Here is a 27,107-nt window from a genome sequence, read left to right on the forward strand (position 1 = left end):
GGTGTGAACTTCATGCTGTGATCCATGATTAATTTTATAGTTCTATATAAAAATGGTGAACATGATGATACTACAGAGAAGTCATCGTATGCTGTGACTTGTGATTCCAATCAATCCACGCTTCACCATGAATTGAGAGCCAGCAACATGTTGCAAGAGGACTACACATTGTGATTCCGGTAAATGTGTCATGCATACTTTACACCAACTGTACCGATGGTACTGTTAGAGCATCACAGTTATGGCTAAACTAGTACCAACACAGACAGATAGTGACTTGTGACAATGTGATATATATATTTATGTTCTTTAATAATATAACTAGATAAATTCTTCATGTTCTTGGTTTGAGTAATTGTGCATATAAACTTCAGAGTCATCAATAGCAAATAACTACAAATTTATTGGTAGCATAGAATTTAATAAATTAGGTGAGTAGCACAAAGTGGATGATCAAATGCAACCATAATAAACTTACAATATTTATTTAATTTAAAAATCAAAAGCAGAAAGGCTCAAGAGGGATTCAATCCCTTCCTGTAAAATCAACCACCACATTCTCCACAAGCTCTTGAATCAATTCTCCTTCAATCTCCTTCCCCAAAACATCAATCTCTAATTCCATAAGCTCAACCCACCCTATTTGCACCACCTCTTTTCTGACAACATTTTCTACCACCAGGCTGTTGCTGTCCCCACCACCCTCCCACTCACTCTTCATCCCACTTGCTATTAATTTCTTCATTTGGGCCACAATGTGGTCCACCAATAAGGTTGATGCACCCTCTTGGACTAGCACCCTGTAGTGGCTCCCACTGCTCTTTAAGCAACTTTTCTCTGATCCATAACCAACAATTTCCAATAGTGCAGAATTGACATAGTCAAACACAAGTTTATGGTTTGATCTCATCTTCCTTCTTCTGCCCTCATGCATTGGCATAGGCTCCTTGGCATATGTGTCCCTCAGTGATGGGTCCAATGGACTTTCAAGTGAATACCATCTAGTGTAAAACGAGTCGTATTGGTGTTGATCATCAAGTCCAGCTGCTGATAGTAGTTTGTGGACCAAGAGTAGCCACTCGTGTTCCTCTACCTTGGAGTCCAAGGAAGAAACCATCAAGGGTTTTAATGGATAGGGGCTTGCTACTTCAGCACAAGAATCATCCCATGATAGGGTCCTAGCTATTGATTCTATAGGTGGTGATTTGTCAATTAAATTGGACTTCAGTAACACCTGTGATCCTATTGATGTAGAAACAAATGGCACTCAGGTAATAATTAAACTATAGTGACTAAATTAAAATTTAGGATATGGTCTATATATTTATATATATCAAATGAGAACTTGAACTGATGAAGAAAGAGAAAAGTCCTAAGCATTATTACCTAGTTGACCACTCTTCGTGCTGTTCAAGGACTCATGAGATGCATTACTATTATAATCTTCAAATGGAGGTTGTAACACTGAGATTGGACTAGGCTGATCCGGGTTATCGTTTAAATTAATCTCTGACATCATGGGCCTTGGCACAGTGAATCCAGGCTGTGAAAACAAACAGATCAAGGATTTCATATATTTATATACGGGTTGGTCCTAAGATATATGTATTCAATTCAATTTATCATTCAATAATCTCATCTTGATAAGAGGAAACCGAAGAGGTTGTGGTCTAGGCTGACTAAGAAAAATTACTTCAATTGATTATCAACAAGTACCCAAGCATTTTAATAACAAAAATTTCGGTTTTATTTTATTTTATTTATTTCACCATTCCAACACTTGTGAATCCCAACAATATAAGAGGAAATTAGTTTCCGTGCATAAACTTGCCACCATACTCATCCAATCCCAACAATAAGAACATTTGATATACTAGTAATTTCATTAGTTAGGAAGAGAAGGCACAAAAATTCCTGTGGATTATAAAGGAATACTCAATTATAATTAAGGAATGGTTTTTTGGTGTTAACCCATAAGCCCATAATAAATAAAGGTTAAAACAACAATTAGTTTTAATATCCACTAACTTGCGAACTTCTCAAAAAGCTATGATGAATATTAATTCTGTAGTTTCCTACATGATTTCTGTGTCTTTCACTATTTTCTCTCTGTATAGTTTTTTTTTTTTTTTTACTCTATTCTCTTAAAAAAACTCCTTACATATCCAAAATATTCATCGGCCAAAGAAAGAAAATTAGCATTATGAAATAAAATGAAAAATAATATGATGAAATTTGCAGAATAACAGTAGCCATTACCTCTAGTGTAATCATGTCTTCTTCTTCTTGTCTGTTAGAGACCAAATCTGTTTTAGTTTTCCCTGATGATTCACATAGATCTGCAAGAGAACACTCTTCAAAACGATCCACATTGATGCTTTGAGAGACATCATCCCTGAGGACTTCAGGTGAATTTGCTGGAAGAACTAATGTTTCGGTGGCAGTAGGAGTAGATTGAGATGGACTTGGTTTTTTCTTGGTTGATTTCTTACTCCTTGAGAACAAGAAACTGGCAACTTTCCCTTTAAGTGATGATCTCATACTCTTTGACTTTGTCCGCGCCTTGGAGCCCTGTGCTTTCCCAGTATTGTGATCAACAACAGCTTCATAGACAGTAGAAGATGCAGGCACAGAATTTGACCTGGGAAGAGTTTTAGGAGAGCCCTCAATGCTTATTTCTGCATTGAAAGAATGGCTGCAAGAAACATATTTGCCAGGTTCTTGGTCTTCATTAATACTCTCAACATCAGATGTTACAGATTTCTTTTTATGAGTAAGAGAAAGCATCTCACCCAAGGTAGAGCTTCTCGTAGATTGCCTTTGTTCTTGGTGACCCTTATTATCTGATGTCATCATAGTCCATCTTTCAGAAAGTCTTTTCTTTGCCTCTCTGCACACTGATGACTCAGGAGAGCAAGACACTCGACCCAAGGACATTGTAGAATAAGGACTGCCACAGCCATTTGTGTAATCCCATGAAAGCCTTGGCAATGGTGACATAGCTTCCAAATCGCTGAAATGCGCCGATGCATATTCATGATAAGATTTGTTGAATGAACTCTCATCATCAGAAAAGCCATTGGAAAACACTGAAGAATGAGGAGTCTTATCCTTTTGATAGCTCCTAAGGCCTTTGTGCATTTGCTGTGTGATCTCCTTTGCCACTCTAATGGATTCTAGTACATCTTCATATTCAGGTCCCTGATGGAAACTTCCACTTTTCAGATTCAGTGGTGATGAAGTTGTTGGAGAAATCATTGCCTTTTGGTCATGTGTCCTCCCAGGGCTAGGCTTTAGTAACACTATTCGAGTGGTTCTAACTGGAGAATCATCAACTTTCTGACTATCTGGAGAGTTTCCAGGATTCTTGTTTTCCCATACAGCTGCTTGATCAACTCTTGCTGGTTTCTTAATCAGTCTACTATTTTTTTTCTCCTTACTGGAAGATTTGTCATTGACACTGTCAATCATCTTCAAAGGTTTAATGAGGGTGACACGTTTTGTCTCATTTGGTGGAGTTGAGTAAAATTCATAAACATTTTGAGAATCCAATAACCTGACTAAGAGATCACTATTGGAGCTTAAAACTTCCAAGGCTTCTTTGAATTGTTTGGTATGGCGCAGTCTCTCATCTGTTGACATACGTTTTGCTTCCATGAATTTCTGACGAATGAGAGCCATTCTTTTCCCATCAACTTCTTCATTCCGCTTTCCTCTATCTGGTATCTTGCCCCTTACATAGGTTGCTCTCTGAGATTGCTGCCATATTTCATACATATCTTTGTAAGAAACCTGTTCTGTGCTTGGATGAATTTCATGAAGCATTTCCATATCCATAAACCCATCTTCCTGCTGCCAATGCTTGAATGGAAGCCCTATAGGACCATACATATGTTGAGAATAATCGCTTCTGTGGCTTCTCTCTACAGATAAATTAGGCTCTCCCCTTGGAGGGGTTTCAAGCCCCATTAGTTTTGCTACTACATTTGGTAGTTGGTGCTTGGAGTCTTTTTGTTTGGACATATCTTTGTCTATGAGCATCTGCATCTTGATGGTTGATCCATTTACTTTTCTGCCTTATCCTCTATCCCATCACCACCATCTGATTGACTTGTTGAAAGTGATGAAGCTGCGAGACAAATAGGCATAACATTTGGTGATGTATGGGAATAATATATATATATATATATATATATATATATATATATATATATTTTTTTTTTTTTTTGTTTCAAATGTATGGGAATAATATAATATAATAATAGCACAGAAGCAGTTCAACTACAGAAATCTTGAGTACAACTATTCCACACAACTAGGAAATAAACAAAAAACTAAAGACAATTTAGAGAAACCTCCATACAGATCACCAAGAAAGGGAGAGAGATAAGTGTAGATCTAAAAGGCAAAAGGCTGGAAAAGGTGAAGAGATGTGGGCTTGTTGTCCTACCTTTTTTCTTTGTCTCTGCCTTTCCTTAATTCTGTACTTTGTCCTCCATCCTCTCTATTTGTGAAAAGCTCTCTTCAAACTGCTATTGATTTATATCATTTAGTACTAATAAATTCTCAACTTGCTTCCAATGGAATTTGAATCTCATGTTTGATAACAAAACTAACCAGTCTAACAAAACAGGCAAGTTGTTACACTTATGTATAGGCAAATAACTATGCAATCCCAATGTAATAAATATAATTCATTCTTCCAAATCTTGCCAAATAATGTTGGTAGGGAAAATATCATAAATATTGAATGTGTCATTACTTGATATATAGAATAATAAAACAGTTGAAATAATATTTCATTTTTGGATCAAATTTACAAGGTAGTTACTTGACTCAATTGCAGTGAACCTGAGATATTATCTTGTTATTTTTACAAATGAGTGATCACCAAATCGATAGTATCATATGGAAAGGAGATCCTTTTAAAGGAGTAAAAATAACAGGAAAGGCATACAAACAATGGAACGGGGAAAGCCATATCGGTTGAGGCCCCATAATTTTCTACATTCTGTTATGTTGACTTCACAATAATTTTTTGTTTGATCTCACCTTTAATGCGACAGGGGGTACACAAAACATTGGGATTTAAAGGCGAGTGAAAACAAAAATTTGTGTCATAGGGTAGCCTTTAATCTTGGGTAAAAGAATACCGAATGGGTCAGATATCGTTTTCTATTTATGAGTGACGTACAAGTTGCACATGCAACTGAAAATGACCCTCTAAATAGAATAGCAAACAAAACAAAACAAAATCTATATCTCACTTATAATGGGGATTTTGTGGAAAATAAGAAAAGTAAAACAACGATAGTGTGTACTTTTTTCATGTGCCCCATACACGATGCCGTGGGAAGCGCGGTTAAAGGACGTGGATGTAGGCCTTCCAACACCATAAAGTAGTGCACAGGAGGCAAGAGCGTAACCAAATTGAAATCTGGAGTAGCATGAAGACCACTCCAAATAATGCAAGAGAAAGACGTTGGAGATAATTTTGAATTCAAGTTTCTGGTTTGCTTAACGTAAGGATTTGTAGTTTTCTACTAATCGTAAGCTCTTTGATAAATGATAGAGGCAGGTAAATCGGTAATAAGAGTGAGCTATACACTACACAAACTAGTTACAGTTACACCCTTCAATATTTTCAATATATGCATTCGGGAAATTCAATTGATGACGTTTAGGTTAGCATTACTCTTACATGATAAATGCCACACAAAAAAAATAAAGTACTAACTTTTTCTGCTGAATCACGGGAAAGTTCTTTTTGGATATGTCAAAATTATACAGTCACTCTGTTTATCAAAAAAAAAAAAAAGAACAATTATAGAGTCACTACCCTCTTTAGATGCTTGTGCAATTTAAGTCTAGACAGAGTCCTGTTAATGTTTCAAATTATCAAGAATCCCTGCATAGTAACAATTAATTTCCATCCAAAAGGTAACGTTTGATGGACATGTCATTTTGTAAACACATGTTCGAGGTAATGTTTGATCAAGCATTCTTGAGTGTTAGACTCTAGAGGAGCAGCTTCTGTGTGTGCTCTTGTTCATTGACATAGTCACTGCCATCCAGAGGAAATGAGCATGCATTGTTTCTTTGCATGGACATATGAAGAAAAGCAGAGTTATATATTTCAACCGAGCTTTCCCTAAAATGATAAAGCACTTCACCGTGATTTTCACCAAACATTTCTGGCTCGTAATTATCATTAATGTGAAAAGGAGAAGACATACTTTCCCTTTGTGGCAACTGTAAACTCCTTGACCTTGAACTTCGGTAATTTAAATGGGAACTAGTTAGGGAACAGCACCTCTGATATTCAGCAAGTGAAGATGGAAGCCAGGTTTCCGGGTTAGAATGAAGACGGTAGGTATCATCGGAAACTGTTCTTCCAACCCAATGCTGGTATGGTGAAAGGAATGAGCTGTCTTGATCCCATGAAGTGTCATTCTTGCAATTTTCAGACACATTAAAGTGATGCATATCGTGTGACAAGGACAATTCTGTATGGTTAAAATTTGTGTCCATGCCTTCATAGACATACTTTCCAAACTTGAATTCTTGGTATCTTAAGAAACCAGAATCCAATATTGAGTTGAAGTCCTGTGGCTTGTCGGGTAGCGAGGATGAAGGACTAAAGTGGTATTCATCTAGTGTATTATTTAATATTCGCTCTTTACCATGGCCCAAAATTGATAATTCAAGGGGCATATCTGGCTTTATATACTTACAAGTGATAGGTAAATTTGTCTCATCTGCAGTGCAGTCAAAATCTTTTTCCATAAGAAGAGGAATTGGTTCTCTCTCAAATTTCCCCATCTCCTTGAAATGATTAACCGTAAAGATTTCATTCTCTTGCTTATTACTAAAAAATACTCCGGTTACATCATCCTTATCGATGAAACTTGGAGTTCTAGTTTTACCAAAATCACTTTTAGCTTCTGTTATACTGAGCAGAGGTTGAAACTTGAGTGGATAAGTTGGAAAGTTGGCATGTGGAGTAATTACCTCAACTGAACGGAGAAATACAGGTGATAACAAATGATCACTGAAGGATGAGCTTGATTCAAGTTCAAGAAGTTTCCTCTTAGATATCTGATGGTGTTCTGTAAATTGAACATCTAACTCCCGATAATCACGTAAACCATATCTAGTAGCATTTGCTGCTCCGTTAAACAGAGATCCAAGAGTTACGTCACTCTTTGTAGAGGCACTGAAACTTGGAATTTTACTTAGTTTGAACTCAGGTTCTGTTATACTGTGAAGAGGTTGAAAGTTGTGAGAAGGATAGGTTGGGAACTCGGCGTGCGGAGTAATTCTCTCATTTGATCTGAGAAACGTAGGAGACAACACATGATCACTGAAGTATGGACTTGTTTCCAGTTCAAGAAGTTTCCTTTTAGGCATCTGATAGTTCTCGTTTAAGTGATCATCCAACTCTCGAGAATCAGGTAAATCATATCTTGTAGCATTCACTTCTTTTCCTGGATTTGTATCCTCATATTTCTGGCACAGAAAATCACTTTTGTTAAGGAAGGCAAGTCATTGGAAGGAATTATAGTATATTAGCACAAAGAAATGGCTAAACACAACATACATTTTCCTCAGTTCTCATAGGGAACAGCCGACTAAGGAGCATGGAAATAACATCGTGCCTGAAAATTTCCTATTATATTCATGATAAAGGGCGAGGGCAATTAATGTTAATAGCAAAACTGTGCCTAACCCTTTTGAACAGAGCTTCTCTGTGTCCGTAAATAAGACATCTGCGACACACTGTCTTAGTTTTTGTCTCTTTCTAGAGAAAACTTCTCCACGTGCATGCTGGTTTCCTGAAGATTTGATACAAAGTAATTTACACAAGCTGTGTCATCACATTCTCAAATATGAGCAGTAAATTGCACGTCTTCAGTTACATAATATACATTTTTCTTTCAATAATATATTTGAACCTCTGAAGGGTAATTAACAAATCAGTGGCACCCAATAAAAGCTTGACTTATCTCCATTGGATAACCAGTAAAAGTAACCTTATTGTTCAAAGTGTCCCCCCCTCTGAAAATCCTATGCACCCAAGCAAATCCAGAATGAAGAAAATCAAACCTTCATGTGAAAGTATTTGCTGGGGTTTGAAGTTGTCACTAAAATCTCGATTGTTTTCTGGCGTGTTGCTGATAGAGTACAAGCCTGCATTTACCATTAAAAAAAGATCTTTAGATACCAGATTGTTGTTTAGCAGGAAATTAAAAACTAAAATTATAGTGGGAGTAAAAAAGAGTTCCCAACATTTCAACTTTTCTTGGAGTGCATAGTGGCTAAAGTTCTCCAGATTCACCTCATAAACTGGTAAGCTTTGTATGTTAATTTATGACGTAAACATGTGCCAATCAGAGAAATAAAAATGCCACATGAGATGAACTTAAATAGCGAATTTGAGTAAATAGGAGCACAAATTGATATTATGAGCTGATAAAAGCACAGGATTCCAGACGAGGAATACTTCACAAATCAAAGTATCGCCTTTTATATTTATTGTGAATGTGAACATCATGATCATAAGTAACAGTGTATCGCTGTGGCTAGAATTGCGGAATTTTCTTCTAATACGTACCTGATTTATTCCACACTCCAACAGGTGAGAAAAAAGAGTCTGTTCTTACAGATGGTACTTGCTCCATGATCCTTGAAGAGCTGTTGCCGTTATTGCCAACTCTGACATCACCAGTCTTCTCTGCATATACATCAAATAAAAAAATTTAAATATAATTTTAGCTCCTACAAATTAGAGGGACTAAATTTTTAATCCATATAAAATGAATTCCGAACTGCTTGTTTAGTAAAGTATCATTATTTATCAGATCTATGACAATGACATGGATAAAAGTACCATTTTTTTTTTATATATAAAAAAGGGGATACAAACCTAAACCCAAATTTTAGAGAGATTAAAACAAAAATTTAGTATATTTGTAAAAACCAACAAAAATATTTAAATCTTAAATAAATGCGATGACTGTTTTGCTGTAACAATGATGGCACAAGTACAATGTCTTTCTCTACAAACCTGGGAGAAGTATTCTATTTTAAGAATAGCACGGAAAATGGAAAATTAATTCACTTCCTTATATAGAAATAAGAAATCCCCCAACCTAATTAAAATAAGGTGGCTTTAAAACAAAGAATAATTTAACATGGAAAGAAAAGTGGCAGGAGAATAAAAATATCTCATCTCATGAGTTATTTATTTTTAGAGAATATAATCTTCCTAGTGATGCTAATTTATAAATAATTAGAAATAAAAGCTTTCTATATAGATGAAAATAAAACATTTTCATAATAGCCAAGTGTAAAATCACTAAAGATTTTGATGACAATTGAATTCATAGCAACCTCTGAAATAGCCACTGGATTCAGGCTTCTTAGATGATATGTGAAAATCCTTTTGCAGTGGACGCGAACTACATCCGAGACTTGCATCCTCCTTCAATTTCTTAAAGAACGCAAACTCTGAAGTTTTTGGATCTGTAAGCGCACCTGAATTCAAAATCAAACGAATTAAGCAGAAAAAGAAAAGTCCAAACAATTTAATTATAACAATTATTTTGAGAACGTGCAAGCTTAACCATGAGAATGTGGAGCAAAAGACATTGTACAAGGAAAGGCACAAATGGTTAGGTATCGATTGTAATCGTAAACTATAACAGGAATTTGGAGCATGTAAAAAGAGAGAAGAAAGATACCTTTGGTTTGGGAAATTGGAGGTGCATGGAATGGAAGCTTGGGATCAATTTGGGAAGTTTTCCTTTTCTTCATTGCAAGCAATTGGCGCCAAACGCCATGTCAAATTTAAACAAAGTTTAAATACCTTTCGATTCCTATAAAAATAATGTATTTTAATTTAAATATTGAATTATGGATCACATATGTTATCAACAATATAAATCAGCGTAAGTTAAATTTGACTCTAAATTCTAACTAGTAAAAACAAAGGGATTTAACCAAAACTATTTTTGGTTAGACAAAAACTTTACTTTTTAATTTTTATAAAAATAAGAAATAAAATTTTTAAAAAATAACAAGTACAAAATTAAAATAAAATATTTTTAATTATAGAAACTACAAATTTAAGTTTATGCATATTTAATCGTTAACCAAAAATATTTCCTGGCTTCTGCTTCTAGTTGTAGATATATATTTTTCTTTTATTCATGATACACATTGTGTAATAGGTTTTTTTTTTGGTTTTAGTGTGTGTTTGAATTCCGAAACGTCAATTCACCTCTTCTTTTCCTTCTACATTTGCTGCTTTGAAATGTGATATTATACGATTTAGGGGTTTTAAATGGATTTTTATACACATTTCCATTCTGATTACATAGAAGTGTTGAAGATAGAAGATGAAAAGAGATTTTCTACGACTTAAAATATTCTATTCATTTTTTATTTTTATTTTTTTTATTTTACTTATTTCTTTCCTTAATATTCTTTTATTTATCATTTTGCAATAACTAGCCGGCGATGCATGATTTTTTTTCTTATTTTAAAAAAACTGAGCAAATTTAGCCCAACATGTAATTGGTGAATATTCCACATCAAGCATTTTTATTTTATTTTATTTATTTATTTACTTTAGAGCCACATTTTTCTTTAAAATTTTGATTTTATAGGTGTTCGTAATGAGATTATTTAGGTCATTTTAAAAAATTAACTGAGGTCAAATAAAGTTTATCCTACATATACGAGATAATCCGTTCGATCACCAGAAATTGATTAGATTAGGACTTCTCAGCACCTCGATAACCGAAGGAATTAAGTAACCCCTCGGTATTCGAAGGAATTAAGTGATCTCTCAGCACCCTGATAGCCAAAGGAATTAAGTAACCCCTCAATACCTCAATATTCGAAGGAATTAAGTAACCCATCGACACCTTCAATAGTAGAAAAGGTCACGCCACCTCTCGACATTCTCAATAAGCAAAAAGATCATGTCATCTTTTGGATATCGATAAGGTCGAAAAGACATGAATATGGATAACTCTCAGTTATTCTAACCAAGATGATTAAGACTTAATCATGGATAGGGAATCAATTATCGACATATTACCTAATTGATAATCCTAAGTTATGACTCATCAAAATTAGGGTCCATTAATATCTATATAAATAATTCGTATCTTGAGGTAAAGTTAATATCAATATAAATAATTCGCGTTTATTACTCAAAGTAATTTACTTAAGTGTCAGAGTATTTTTTGCAAGTGTCAACCCTTTGATGTATACATGCAACCAATTTGGAGAGCGAAAAGAAGTGAAGGTATTAATTGAGAACATCAGCTGAGAGCAGAGAAATATCTTCACACAGGTACACTACGTTATCCCGTTTTATTTTTTTATTTATTTATTTTTATAGTTCCTACATTATCCCTTAATAACTCCCTTTGAGCCTAAATAATTTCTATTTTTAATTTTTTTTAACCGTATTTCAATTGAAAAAACGAAAAACTATTTTTTTCCTCTTAGCTGAAAATTTTAGAAATAATTTATAATTAGTTTTCAAACTTAAAATTGGGGTTGCTCATTTGCTAGAGGAAATGCACTTTTAGAAACAATTTGGAATTGGCTGAAAACACGAATTGTAATTTTGGGATGAGAAATGCACTTTTGCAAAAAAAGAAAGTATTACATTCTATTTTTTCTTTCAACTTTACAAAAAAGAAAACAAGAAACAGAAAAGCAAACAAAAATAAAGTAAAACATAAAACAAAAAGAAAAAAATGACAAAAAAAGAAAAGAATTTCAAAAGAATGAAATAGAAAATGTCGGGCATGAAAGAAATCATCATCATTTCAAAAGTTAGAAAATTTAGAAATTGTGTATGAGTACCGGAAGATTAAGTGGGAATAATGACAAAAAAAAAAAAAAAACGGGGGATTAAAATAAGCCTTTTAATTTAATTTTATTTTTCCAATTTAAGCTAATCCTAACCTACTTTCTTTAAATAAATCTTACCCATGCCTTGGTTTTATTACAATCTTTGAATATTTGAAATGCATATTTGGTATGCAAGGAAAATACATCAAACTTATACTATTTAATATCGACTAGTATTTTAAAATATACATTTTCAGATTAAATATTAATTATATATAACTAAAATTTATAATAAATTATATATACAAATAAATATTATATTTAAATATAAAAATTATATTTAAAAATTGTATAAATAGATATTTTTAAACATATGAATTATATTTTATATTTAAGATAAATAATTTATATTACTGTACAAGATTATTTTTAATTATTGATAATTTATTTTAAAATATTAAAATTTAATAAATATTACAAATAAAAATCTGAATTATATTAGAAAATAAGAGAATATCTAAAAATACTTTTTTTCAAAAAGTAGAGACATTCTCGCATATAAGATAACCGTTTGAAATATTTTTTATTAATATAAAAATTTTCAGGTTTGTGTAATTTTCGTAGGATAGTCTAGTTTGTGTAAAATTTACAAGAATTAAAAATAAATAATTTAGTTGAGAGTGTCTGACAGTTTAATTATTTTAGGAAGGATCGTTATTTTACGACTTTTCAAAATCAACTTTTAAAATAAATTTAGCTGATGGGACAAAAAAAACATTTTGAGTATTTCCTAAGAGACCCATTTCACATATTCAAGTTTAGTAGCTTAGCCGAGTGACAAAGTGAGTTGAGTGGGCGATTTACGAATGGATGAGTTGTAGCAACATTATCCAAAGGATTGGGATATGGTTGACAAGTGGCAACACCCTAGTGGCGGGCACGATTGATGCACACTTCTGGGGATCAGATAATTCATTCAAAGCCTCTCAGCGCTTGTGTTGTTCGTGTCCTTTTGCCACGCTTAAGATTAGTACACACAACACAAAGAGAGAACAACCTAAGACACACACTCACACACAAAAAAAATCATATCATGGCTAGCAGCAACATGGCATCAGCAGCATCTGGGTTTGTGTTGTCCCTTAATGTTGCAGGTGCCACCACAAACGCATCACCTTCAAGGGTCACCATGTTCCCCCCAAAGAACAACAACGGTTCTAAGCTTGTTGTGAGGGCATCAGAAGAGGCTGCACCCGCAACTGCCACACCCCCAGCTGAAGGTGAGGCTGCTCCTAAACCAAAGCCACCTCCAATTGGCCCCAAGAGAGGTACTAAGGTCAGTTACCCCACAACCACAACTCAACCTTTTTAGTACTCATCTTGTGAAAAATCAATTTTTTCTCATGATCCTTAATTGTTGTCTCTTTTGTGAATATATTATAGCATATCATCATCCCATTAGAATTGGTTTGAGGAAATGTTTTTAACTATAAACATGTCTTATTTTCATTTTCTTCCTTGTCATCGAAGATTTATATGATAAATAATTAAAAAAATTGGACTTTGTTGAACTATATACAAGTCTTTGATTTCTGCTACAATTTTATGCTTTTGTATTGCATCTATGGATGTAATAAGTGTGTCAAACTAGTTTCTTGTTACAAATATATAGAGAAATGGAGAGAATTCAAAATAGAGGAGTGAGTTCCACGAATACACTTTTTTCTAATACTCTTTATGTTATTAATTAAAACATGATAAAAATTTCAAAATCATGAATGAAACTTATTGAATGTAAAGTGTAGCTTATACAATTTTATGATTTTTAATAAATTTCAATAAGAAATAGATAATATGTTCAAGAAGAGCATGTTAAGAAGACTATTGTTAGCATTTCTCTTTGGATGTGCAGAGGAATAAAGAATATGTTCAAAATAACACTCTCTTACTATTATTAGTTAAAATTTAATAGATATTATAAAATCATAAGTGAATCTCATTAAATGAAGTGAAACCTTCATAATTTTATGATTCTCAATAAATTTCAATAAGTAGCAAAGAATATGTTCAAGAGAGCATGTTAAGAAGTATGTAGCTAGCATTTGTCTTCAGAATGTGTTGGATCAAAGGACAGTGATGAAACTTGTCCGTTTTATTCATTTGAGACTTTGTGTTGGTAAATAGCCTGAAAGTTGAAACTTGTACTGAAGAAGCTGTGTAGTAACAGGGTTAGTACCTAACTTTTCTTTGCAATCAACAGGTGAAGATTCTTAGGAAGGAATCCTACTGGTACAAAGGCACTGGTTCAGTGGTTGCTGTTGATCAGGTTAGTGACTCACTCCTAATGCAATGATACCCTCTCAAATTTCTACCATCCCATGCAAACCCAATTCCTGTTTTATTGGTTTGTGTTTGTTGTGCAGGACCCAAAGACTCGCTACCCTGTTGTGGTTCGATTCAACAAAGTCAACTATGCCAATGTATCAACAAACAACTATGCTTTGGATGAGATCGAGGAAGTAGAATGAGTCCAATTTAATTGTAATTTTGATTCCTGTCATGCTGTCGCAGTTACTAGCCTAAGATTTTCTCATGTCATAAAAAAAGAATCTGTATCATATTCTCTCTGATATCTACCCCCTTCATCTCTATTCTCTATGAACTACATTCTGTGTGCAGTTGCTCATAATCTTCTACTACCCCGCTTCTTATTTTATTCAAATCAGTAATTAGTCATGTTAGAGTCATCAATTTTTCGCCATTACAAATATTGAAATTGGCCTAAAAGTAAAAGTGAAATAGTATTCATGCGTTTGATCACCTCATAATGTTAAGTAGAATAGAACAGATTTTGCATCTCATGGGGTGTTGAAGAGAAAGACAAATGAAAAGAGAGAGAATGAGAGATGTGATGAGTGATCCGTGTGAAGAAATAAGAAAGAGATAAATATGTGCTAAAATATAAAAATTAGGATGTCTAAAAATCTAGAGTGGAGTAGAAACGTGCATTTTTTTTTAAGTTTTGTCATGACAATGAGGTATAATATTCTAATGTGAATGAAATGATTGTTGCAGATGATCATGGCTCCTTTTGCATAGTTTCCTTTTTCTTAGGAACATATAACATACTCACTAACGCAACTACAAAATTGGTAATGAAAACTGGCAGTGATTTATAAATAATTACATATTCAGCCACCTTTTTTTTTAATCTACAATTTTTCAAGCACGGTTAACCCTCCGAAGTAAGCAGAATGGTAAATGAAAAGCTTCATATTTTGTTCATATGTTGCACAAACGCTTTAACTATCATGGGAGAGCCCTATTCCGAGCACTAATTATATGTTACTTCATCACATACATATTAACCTGGAAAAATCTTGATTGCACATGTTTTCGTACTCACGAGTTCACATAGCAATGCGCACCATTGCATTTGATGAAGAAAAAGAGAGCAGTAGGAAAGAAAAGGGTGATATCGATATATTATGTGAGCTAATTCTTTTTGTGTACAATTAACATGACTCGTCTGTTTTTCAAGTGGCATCAAGCTAAGTGCTAAGATAATGCTTACCACTTCATGACTTAAGACGTATTAGGTAACTATAAACATTACAATCATACAAAAGCTTCGAGAAGGGATAGACACGATTCTAATGCAAAATTATCAGTCATGTTACAAAAAAAAAATATAAACGCAAATTACACTCACACTTCCTTGAAGTTTAACAAACTTTCACTCAATATTCCTTCCCTTTTTAATCCTACACAAATTTGCCTCAAATTATATAACAAAATAACACAATCCTTTCCAATAACACAGACTTCTCTTAATTTCTTATGCCTTTATATAGAGGTCAAAGTAATGTAGAAAAAGAGAAGGATATCAGGTGTAGTTTTATTAAACTTTAAGGGTGGTGAACATAATTTTCCCAAAATGTAAATAGTCTTAATTTGAGCCAATAGCCACTAAACACATCGTTAACAGGAAGATCAAGCCAAAAATTATATTAAAACCAAATCATAAAAGTTTAACGGATTGCCCACTATAGGAAACAAAACCAGAAAAAGAAAATGAAGAAAAAGAGGGCTGAACTTTTTGTTTTGTGCTTTCAGAAGTAGAAAAAAGCACTAAAGAACTCTACCATCCATGCCATCTAGTAGGCCAGTCCAGATTCCCTTTACTTGTGGTAATTGTGCAACCAAAGCATTCCAAGGAGGATAACCAACACCACTGCCACGAACACGACCATCTAGGCGTAGGGATAGATACCTGTATAACAAGGGAAAAAAAAAAGAAGCTTAAGTTCTTGTGCAATGTTCACTAAATGACAAGCATCCCAAAATAAAGATGGTTTTTTATTACAGTATCTATCCTACCATATAATATGGTTGTACAAATTCACTACAAAACTATAACCTCATATGACTAAAACTTCACATTTTAAAAGAATATATGTGTTGTGCATATTCTTTAGATGAAAAATTAGACATCTCAACATATATACATGTCAGCATACTAACATGGATAGTACTTACACTGGAGAATCAGAAGATACACCAGCTAACCTCTTTTGCTCATCTAACCACCTATAAACAACATAGGAAAAAATAAATAATAAATCAGGAAAAGTAAAATTCAATTGTATATTTACTTTTGATCCTGGTAGACATACTTGGACCACTCAGTGATGTAAACCGGAGCCAGTTGCCAAAGTCTCTTCCTTCTTGAAGCAAGTTCCTCAGTCTCATCAATCTCTAACGCAGGTGAATTTCCATCTGTTACAAAGGGCACAACAAGCACTCCTCTATCCAAAAGACTTTCGGTGAAAGGTTCACTACGTTTAAAAGACTCAGTTATGAAGGATGCAGGGCCAGCGCATATGACAAGACGTGCAATCCCTCTCAATGAGCTCACAGGAATGATCTTCTTCTCATCCACACGAAGCTTAAGGTTTGATAAGATTTCCTCTCGCGAGAGGCGAGCCACTTGTGCATTCTTTGCTTTGTTCTCTCTGAAGTACAAGAAAGCAAATAAAGATACTGCCGCAATGTCAATGCCAAGGCCCTTTGCAATTTCAGGGATTTCAGACGCTCTTGATGAATTAGCCAGTGCACCAATTAGTTGCGTGAGTGCTATGAATCCCCCCAGAGCACCACTTGCAACAAAAGCAATATAAAAGAACATCCTAACAGACCGAAAGGGAGAGAGAACCTCGCTCCTTATCTTGGCTGTAGAGCTGAAGAACAAATATGATTAATGATTGATGAAGCATCACTGGCTAATAGAACCTGATGAAACAAGCATTGCATAAAGAGGAGAAACCATAAGAAAAGAAGAAAGTTGAGTGAACTCTGCATTCATTTCAGAGGTTTGTCCAAACAAAATAACCATGCGAAATTGCTGACAAAAAGATCTTTAGATGATGCTTCTGATGACGATGATGATGATTATTATTTTACCTTTTATCATGGAATGTTCCTTATAAAAACACTTCATATAAAACCTAAAGCTTCCGGGGAAGCAACAGGAAGAAATGCCTAAAAAGGGCTATAAAAATGTTCATAAAGCAAGATAGTTCCAACCAAAACTATATTTGTTGGATCCTAATCTTTTCTTTTTCAAGCTTCAGTGTCATAAAAAGGGGAACTGGGAATTCAAAAGTATATGATGAATAGGTGAAACTATGAACTTAAACTAAAATTAGTTGTTTGTTTGTGGCCATTAAATGCCACGCTCGGCATCAATTCTCATGATCAATTCATAGCTAGATTTTGCTCTCGCGCCAATGCTACCTTTACTATTCGTATTGCATTATGATCATGTGATTCATGTCATACATCTCTACATCATGATTACAATTAACATACTTGAATGTAACAAACACAAACACCATTCCGAAAAGGGTTATATTATTTATACAACACATTTCTATAATAACTTGTGACATTATTTTCTTTACTTTTTCTTTCTATCACCATTACACCAACTACCTTAGTTATGACACGCTTCTCTCTTTTCTCTTCCTATCTCTCTTTGTTGCATAAGAAAGTTAAATAAAAACAATTTCTGTTCCGAAAACACCCCGAAAGTGCCAATCAAAGAAAAGTTAATTATTTGAAAATTGGTATTTTTAATTTTTTACAAAAATTAAACTGTTGAATTGGTAGCTAGTTCCATGCGCTATAGAGAGAAAAAGGGTACCTAATTTCAGATGGAGATGGTTTATTGGCAGCAGAACAGACAATAGTGGCAAAGGAAGAAGCCCTTTGGTGTGAATAAGACAGAGAGTGTCCATAGCTGACACTTCGGCCACAGAACACAAAATTAGTACGATGATTAGTGATGAGGTTGTTGAGGGGAGGTGTGGTGAGAGTGAGACACAAGGTGTTGGAATTAGGAGTCAGTGAACCGAACGTTAACGCCATGGTTCGGTTCCTAAGTGAATGGTTTCATTGAGTTTGGCATGTGAAGGTGCAACTCAACTAACTCATCCTCAGGTCCTTATTTGGATGATTCTGGTAATGCCACGCTTACCCCTACCCGCAACCCATTATTATTATTCGGGAAAAATAAAATTTGGAAATCAACAAAAGAACCGTATAAAAGAAAAATGACTGTTTTAATATTAAAATGTGTTTAATCATGTAACATTTATTTTTAATTTTAATCATATTTTTTCCATAGAAATTGTAATTACATTAACAATCTCAAATTTGTTGGCAACTTGAGAGTCGACAACATTTGAAATATTATTTATTTTAATATTTATTAAGTTATATATTATAACTTTATGTCTCGATAAGATAAAGAAGAAAATATTTATAAACAATTTTTTATCACAATTCTTAAATAACATGAAGTTTTTTGGATTAAAAAGCAAGAATAGTCTAATCCTTCTTCTAGCAAATGTTTTGACCTCAAGAATACTGATCATAATGATATAATAAGTTCTTACACTTTACAATTTAATGACTAAAGTTATATAAATCATAAAATTAACTAATGAAGATTACCATATAAACAGTTTCTAGATATACATGCAATAATATGGTTTAGGGTTTAGGGTTTGATACATAACTACAACAAAATTCAAACCAAAAACTTAAAATCCTAGCTGTCGATCAAACAAAAACTATAAGAAAAAAAATTCCTACACTAGGATAGCTTAAGCAACACTGTAATCCTTTAACATGGATCCCAAAAACTTGCTCATCCGCTTGTATAATTCTGTCTTATTCTCATAACAAGTATGATTATTGTAGTTCAATCATAAGAAAACATGTAAAAGTAAACTCATAAAAAGTATAGAGGTAATGTACAACTATATTATTAATCAGTTTCAACATATAAGCCACACAATACAACTCATCCAAGTTCTCAAGTGTACAACATAACGACACCTCAACTTATCAACAATTCCACTTAGCATGTGAATACTACAATTTTTTAACACATGTGATAAACATAATAGTTCACAACAAAACTATATCAAAACACAACAACTCCATAACATTACAACATATCAACATATATCAATTCCACAACTTACAACACAATAACATGATGTGTCATCACACATTTCAACTAATAAATTTTTTACAACACAAGTGAGTAGTCTAAGTAACTAGACCTTATCGAACCAACTTAACAGTGTGATCTTTTTTAGTTGGCTAGATCAATAACAAATTTGGATAAAATTTCACAACACAACATGGTTTATCAGGTTTCGCTGCTTAAACTAGGAAAGTCTAGTATTCTTATTAGGGATAAAACATCTTAAGTGTAAACATACCACAACCTCATTAACATGCATAACCACTGACTACCTATAAATATTATGCCCCTTCCAATATTTGGTCAGAGATTATGACTCCTGACCTTGTATCTTACTCGATTTGATCACTTTATACAAGTATGACTTGACCTAGTCCCATACGAATCTACATTTGGACACTTATAATCAATATAGCTTGATCTGACCTATATACTATATCAACTAAGGATCTAAAAAAATCAATATTCAACTTTAAGAGTCAACTTTTTAAGAAGGGTTTTTCAATCAACTGGGCTCATAGAGCACCACAACACTATATTCACATAATGGGATATTCATATTTTCAAAATAATATCTCTCATTTATTCCTAAGTCAATCAACACAACTCAACTCCATGCATTAAGCATTATTCACACAACTATTATCCACACTACACAACGTACAACTCCATCAAAGTTCAACTCTCAATCAACTTACAACTTTAAGCAACTTAAATATCAACATATATCATCCTAAATCAAGATATAATGAACTAGAATCATACAACAATATATAACATGTGAGTAATTCAACTTATAACATACATGTTCAACATTTAGTCAAATAATCAATCATTTTTCATTCAACAACTCACACTCGATGTCACTTTTCCAATGCTCGACGCTAATACACTACAAGAAAAATACAAATTTTTGACGGACATAATCCGTTGGAAAGAAGGAAAATCCGTCAGAAATTTTCTATTTTCGACAGATGCAAATTCGTCGAAAAATGGGCGTTGAAAAAAAAATCTGTCGAAAAAAATTTAATTCATCGAAAATTTTTGACGGATACATCCTTCAGTAATTATCTGTCAGAAATTTCCGACAGATACATTTGTCAGAAATTACCGACAGATAAATCCGTCAAAATTTTTTTTGTTTAATTTTAATAAATTTATTAGTGTAACAATCCTCATATTTGACCTCTCAAGAATTCTATTTCACGACACTTCACTTTTCGGCGTGTTTCGCCCTTGCTGCACAGTTTTTGGGAAACTTCCCAGAAGGTCACCCATCCCTATATTACTCCAAGTCAAGCACTCTTAATTGTGGAATTCTGATGAGATAAGTTACAGAAAGGCACATGCATGTTGTCAGTATATGTAGTACAAATTAATTCATTTAAGTCATCCTTAACTATACAATCTCATACTTATACTATATTTGGATCTCTCTCATTTTGGTGTATCCGGACCGTTATAAAATATATAATATATATAATAATTATATTACCAATAATAATAATTATATTATATTTAATTAATATTTATTTATATATATACTTACTTTTATAATTAACAATCTACTTATTTCTATTTAAAAATAATATTATGATACAATTTAAATTATTTATTATAAAATTTAAAAGTTTAAATAATAATTTATATATTTTAAAATGAGATGGGTTATAATAACACCGGTGTAACTTTTACTAAGTATTATATCGCTCAATAACTTTATATTAATTTTGAATTATGTAAATTCAACCGTTAGATTGAAAGTTCATATCACTTTATATGTTTATATCAAATTTTGTTAAAATTGAACAACAACTTGAAGGTAATCAAAATGTTCATATTTTAATATATTTTGAAATGTATATATTACGTCAATTTTGTTTTACAAGAATGAAGTATCAAATCATCTTGAATTAATATAAAATTTTGTATATATGATCTAAGAGTAAAAAACTTTCAATCTAATGGTTGAAGTTATAAAATTCACATTTAATATAAATTTACTGAGTAGTGTAATACTTAGTAAAAGTTATACCGGTGTTATTATAATCTTTCTCTTTTAAAATATTATTTTTATAAATTAAATTTTAACATTTTAAATAAATTATTAATTAACTTAATATATTTATTCATCTTAAATCTAAGATATAAAATTCAAAAAATGTATTTATCCTTATTTTATTTTCTAATTATCAACCATTAATAAAATACTAATTTAAAATCTTATCTAATTATATCATAATATTTTCATATCAAATTTAAAACCAGATATTAGTTATACAAAAATATCAAGATCATATAGTAAATTGTCAATAAGATTCTAGTTAAATAATTTAAAATAATTAATTTTTTAACTATATTGTTTGCAAATAGTTTATTCCAAAGCTAATCAATTTTTTCTATATTAATTATTAGTAAAATTTAATAACTTTTAATTTAATAATTGGATTCATGAAATTTAACAAACACCATGAGTTATTGAGCGGAGTAACTTTACTAAGAGTTACTTTGTAAGTCATTTAATTCCTCCTCTTCCTCTCTCTCTCTCTCTATATATATATATATTTAAAATTTTATTGATGATCTTTTTTAATATATGATTGTCAATTTTCGTAAAAAATTCTTACATTTTCGATAAATATAAATTTGTCAAAAATATTCCATTAGTAATATAATTTTTTCATAAGAAATATAAATTTTTCGATAGATTTATATCTGTCAAAAATTATTGTCGGATAAATCCGTCAAAAATATAAATATAAATTTTTTGACAGATTTGTATTCGTCGAAAATTACCGACGGATACATCCATCAGAAATATAAATTTTTTGACGGATTTGTATCCGTCGATTACCGACAGATATATCCGTCAGAAATTACCGACAGATATATCCGTCGGGAAGTTTATATTTTCTGACGGATTTGTATCCGTCAGAAATTACCGACGGATATATCCGTCAAAAATATGAATTTTCTGACGAATTTGTATCCGTCGGTAATTTGCATTTTTCTTGTAGTGATAAGGCAAAGAGCCTCTGGCTTGTCCATGCTTGACGCCAAACTATTTGTGTCTAGCATGAATGAGGTAGAAAGCCTTTGTATCCATCATGCCTAACGTCACAACACTAGTACATAATGTTGTCTAAGAAGAGAACTTCTATCTTGATCACGCTTGGCACCACTCAATTGGAACCTAAAGTCATCAAGTTAGAGAGCTCCAAAGGCATCCACATTTAGCGCCCTTCAACCCACACCCAATGTAACCAAGTTAGAGAGGTCTCATCTAGCTCAGACTCGGTGCTACCAATCTCGCACTCAACATTAGTGAGGTAAAGAGTATTTGACCTGCATCACACTCGACATCATGAAACTAAGTTCGACGTGATGGTGAATTCTACACTTAGTAAATTCATGAAATTGACTCCAAACCTGAAAATTAGTAAGTCAAAGCCACATACAATGTCAAAAATCACATATCTACATTATAAGCAACTCATCCAACATTAGATTCAACATGGACTCATAAATAATAAATTATCATCAATTTACCTCTCTTAAAAGCAAAGTAAAAAAGTTCAATAATTCAACTCCAATCAATAACAACTTAGTTAATTCAAGAAGAAACCAACATGAAAAACATGAAATTAGCAAGCCATAAGCTCCCCCTTACTTCTAAAACCACTAGAATTAGGGAAAGAAGAAAAAAAATGGGGATTTCCTTGCCAACTTCGCACAATCATAATAACTACTTTGATTCTCAACTTTGAATATCCTACTAGCCACCAAAATCCACTCTCGAGGGAAGGATATATAAAAGAAAATCTATGAATTTGGAAGAGAAGGTGGTTCTCCTCGGCTCCAAAGTTTCAATATCTAACTTTTCTAAAAAAGTGAACTTATGAAATTCATTTCTTAATATAAAAACCTTATATATCATCTCCCTAATTGGTCAACTTAACTTTTGCTCAGAATAATTTCTAAACAACAAAACTCATTAAAATTCTTAATTTTTTAAAGTTTTATAACAACTAATCAACTAATTATAACAACATATTTAAATTAATAAAATCAATAATATTAATAAAAATTATACAGTATTACATTAATTAACATTGATGAAGTCACAATGAGCATCCCTTATTTATATATATATATAGAGAGCAATTGAGAACTTTCCACAATTATATTACACGAACTTTGAACTTCCAATTTATTTTGCTAGGAGCAATATCAGGTATACAAAAGAAACCATTCATGTCATTATGCAAAAAATAGAAAGAGAAAAATTCAAACATCAAAATTAACATACGACTTTTGGAAAAGTAAGCATCAATAAAAAATAAAAACCATTAATATATCAAAAACTCAGAAAACATGAAAATAGAATATAAACCATAAATAATAAAATTAAAACATTTACCATAGAGCTATGACAGTATAAGACCTAAAAAAACACAAACAACACGAAATTATAACTATTAACATTTAAAAATTGGAGTGCAAGAAAGAAATTAAACAAAACAAGAAAAAAATAAATAACATGCAAATCCTCTTTTTTAACATATGGGTTTTGAAGTGTAAAGGACAGAAATAAAAATAATATTTTTTTTCTGTTGATAAATTGTAAAACAGTGTGTTTTTAATTATGTTTTAAAAATTCAACCTGACATCAAATCGATTAAAATATAAAATCATTAGATTAAATGTCAAATCAATAAATCATTAATTAAATTATATGATCTAATTTTTATTAATTTTATTTTTTTAAAATATATTTATCATATATATTTCATACACATAAATTTTAATAAAATAAATACTATATTTTAAGGTGTTTTTAAACAAATAATAAATGATTGAAGTTTTTTATTTTCACGGTACACATTAAATATATGAGCTTTTTATATATGAATTTATATTTAAGATGATATATAACTTTTTTAACCATATATATAACAAACAAAAGTTTTGAATTAGTGAAGATTTTTATTTCATGGTATACATATTAATATATAAAATAATTTATATTTTAGATGATATATGAAACTAATATGCACATATATAATAAACAAAAACATTATATTAGTGGCAGCACATATTAAACATTAGAAACGACACGACATGTGGGTTCAAGTTCATCTTGTATGTAACTGCTAATATGGACAATGTGCAAGTAAATGTTGTCATTTAATGTGAAATCAAATGTTGTCATTGAAATGAAATTAAAATGGTCATGTGGTTAAATCAAAATCCAATTCAAAGCTTTTCTCAGAAAACAAAATGGAACTTATGCTTTGTTTTTACCATTGATTCTCTTTGAAGTAGACGTAATCGTTTTATTTTTCAGGATGAGAGAATTTCAACAACTCAACTGATAGTCGAAATAAGAGGTTGCTTGAGTTTGTTTGTTGGAAGCTCAGATTCTAGTACTTGGTTGATTAGACAAGTTGTTCCTTCTCGTATGGGAGGGTCTATCTCTCATTGAGTTCCCCTACCAATAGGTTTGGTCATACTTAATTGTGATGGGTCGGTTTTTAAAAGATGCAATGCATCTTGTGGAGGAATTATTCAAAACCTGGATGGAGGTTATGTGGTGGCATTTTCCAAAAGGTTAGGATGTTGTTCTATTATTAAGATGAAACTTAATGTTATATACTTTATGGTCTTAGATTGTACCAAGATCGAAGATTGAATGAAGTTCTCCTAGTGGAATATGATTTTTCCCTAACGATTATGATGATAAATGAAGGATGTTCAAACTATCATCCATGTCATGACAGTTCAGGAAGTGTGATAGGATATGAGGGTTAGAAATATGGTATTCGAGGTACCAGTTCTGTACCAGTTTTTCAGAAGGAAAATTTTAAGAATACTAATTTTTCATATCTCAAAATGGTTCCTTACAATGATTTATAATTTCTTTGCATGTTCTAACGAACTTCTACATAATACGGAAAAGTCACGTGAAATCCTAATAGAAAAAGATTCCAAATCCCTCTACAAAACATAATCACATAATCGGACAAATATAGTTTCTTTTAAAATAACAAAATTAGAAATAATAAACTCTTCTCTCAGTGAACATAATCAGTCTAATCTGCTGGTTTTATAATCTTCCTTTTGGGTCTTGCATTTGGGTTGTTCTCTTTAGTTGGTCCACTTTTAACCAGATTCAATGGCCCATCTATATCATTTGTATCATTCCTCTCCCCATGGAGTAAAACCTTGTCCTCAAGGTTGAAAGTTTGTTTGATATCAGCCCATGTTTCCCAAGTAGCTTCCTCTGGTGATAGGCCCTGCCATTGCACCAAAACATCAATTCTCGGAGGATCAATTAAAGTGTTTTCACGGTGGTCCAAGATGACTAATGGGATAAGCAAAGGACCATTGTTATGAGTGCCCAGAGGAAGTGTTCCTGCCTTTAGAGGTAGGGGACCAACATGTGGCTTCAAGATAGAACAGTGAAAGATAGGATAAATTTTGGAGGTGTCGGGTAGTGCTAAACGGTATGCCACTTGGCCTATATGGCTGAGGATCTAAAAGGGATCAAAATAACGCTTAACGAGTTTCAGAGGGGTCCTTCTAGCGACTAAACTTAGATGATACGGTCGAAGTTTGACATAGACCCAAGCTCCCACTTCATATTGGACATCTCGACGATGAGCATTTGCTAACAACTTCATGTGTTCCTGACCTTTTTACAAATTATGGTGTAAATTAGTCAAAATCGCATCACGTGAACTGAGCATATGATTGAGAACTTCCACATTACATTGGCCTAACAAATATCTAGGTAAGGATGGAGGGGAGCGGCCATAAACAATCTTAAACAAAGTGTATCTAGTAGCTAAATGAATAGCGGTATTATAACACCACTCAGCCCAAGGAATATACTGGCTCCACTGTGAAGTTTGATAATGATAGAAAGCTTGTAAATACTATTCTAGAGTGCGATTGAGCACCTTAGATTGTCCATCAAACTCCGGGCTGGGTGGCAAGCTAAAGACACACGAAGTTGCGTGCTACTTGCTTTGACCAGCTCCTGCCAAAACTTGCTCAAAAATAAAGGATCACGATCAGAAATTATGTTTTTGGGCATGCCATGGAGTTTGCCAACCAAATTAAGGAAAATGTGAGCCACTTGATAAGCTGAAAACTGAGTGGGAAGGGTTGCAAAATGGGCATCCTTGGAGAAACAATCTACAACAACATAAATAGTTGTATAACCACGGGATGGGGAAGGCCAGTGATGAAATCCATGGCCAAATCTTCACAAACACGAGTTGGTGGAGGAATTGGTTGAAGTAGACCAACAAGTTTCTGAGGCACATATTTAATTTGTTGACAAATAACGCATTTGAATATGAAGGTCTTCACATCTTTGGTCATTAAGGGCTAGAAGAAATTTTCTTGCAAACAGTGGAGTGTCTTAACCAGTCCTAAGTGCCCCCAAGAGTGTGGAATGAAATTCAGTCATAAGATACTCACGAAAAGGTGAGGTAGTTGGTAGCCAAATCTTATCTTTATAGAAAACCAACCTATCATGAAATTTGTAATATGAAAATGATGTTGCATCCTGGCTAATATCTTGCTTAAATTTTGAGAAAATTGGATCAAGTTGTAGAGTTGAACGCAATTCCTCTATAAATTGGAAATGAGGGACAATGAGAACATA

The 27,107-nt window shown here is 32.7% G+C and overlaps 3 protein-coding genes across 4 annotated transcripts; 1 reads left to right on the plus strand and 2 right to left on the minus strand.

Moving 5' to 3' along the window:
• Positions 1-383: 383 nt before the first annotated feature.
• On the minus strand, positions 384-11,127 carry TRM20 (methyl-coenzyme M reductase II subunit gamma, putative (DUF3741)). Of its 2 annotated transcripts, XR_014427789.1 has the most exons (9): positions 9,744-11,127; positions 9,394-9,537; positions 8,615-8,734; positions 8,107-8,190; positions 7,730-7,835; positions 7,601-7,658; positions 5,053-7,509; positions 4,451-4,529; positions 4,046-4,129 (listed from the first exon to the last, which is right to left on the minus strand). XR_014427789.1 is itself a non-coding variant. In XM_029268768.2 (4 exons), the coding sequence occupies exons 2-4, from the start codon at positions 4,045-4,047 to the stop codon at positions 527-529; spliced, it is 2,661 nt and encodes an 886-aa protein (XP_029124601.1). In that variant the 5' UTR covers positions 4,048-4,129; positions 4,451-4,921; the 3' UTR covers positions 384-526. The 2 variants fall into 2 exon arrangements, 1 of the variants encoding a protein (XP_029124601.1); XM_029268768.2 differs by lacking the exons at positions 5,053-7,509; positions 7,601-7,658; positions 7,730-7,835; ... (2 more) ...; positions 9,394-9,537; positions 9,744-11,127 and adding exons at positions 384-1,242; positions 1,387-1,543 and having other exon boundaries at positions 2,260-4,129; positions 4,451-4,921.
• A 1,740-nt stretch (positions 11,128-12,867) lies between these two features.
• On the plus strand, positions 12,868-14,590 carry LOC109818116 (photosystem I reaction center subunit IV A, chloroplastic). The gene is made up of 3 exons (XM_020383519.3): positions 12,868-13,210; positions 14,135-14,200; positions 14,298-14,590. Exons 1-3 carry the CDS (start codon positions 12,968-12,970, stop codon positions 14,400-14,402), a joined length of 414 nt encoding a protein of 137 aa, XP_020239108.1. The 5' UTR covers positions 12,868-12,967; the 3' UTR covers positions 14,403-14,590.
• A 1,150-nt stretch (positions 14,591-15,740) lies between these two features.
• Positions 15,741-18,404, minus strand: LOC109818117 (LOW PSII ACCUMULATION-like protein). Its single transcript, XM_020383520.3, has 4 exons — positions 18,080-18,404; positions 16,551-17,114; positions 16,414-16,464; positions 15,741-16,147 (listed from the first exon to the last, which is right to left on the minus strand). The coding sequence occupies exons 1-4, from the start codon at positions 18,301-18,303 to the stop codon at positions 16,006-16,008; spliced, it is 981 nt and encodes a 326-aa protein (XP_020239109.1). The 5' UTR covers positions 18,304-18,404; the 3' UTR covers positions 15,741-16,005.
• Between the last annotated feature and the right edge of the window lie 8,703 nt (positions 18,405-27,107).

This window comes from Cajanus cajan, chromosome 7 (assembly GCF_000230855.2).
Source record: "Cajanus cajan strain Asha chromosome 7, NIPB_CcT2T_4, whole genome shotgun sequence".
Taxonomy (NCBI): domain Eukaryota; kingdom Viridiplantae; phylum Streptophyta; class Magnoliopsida; order Fabales; family Fabaceae; genus Cajanus; species Cajanus cajan.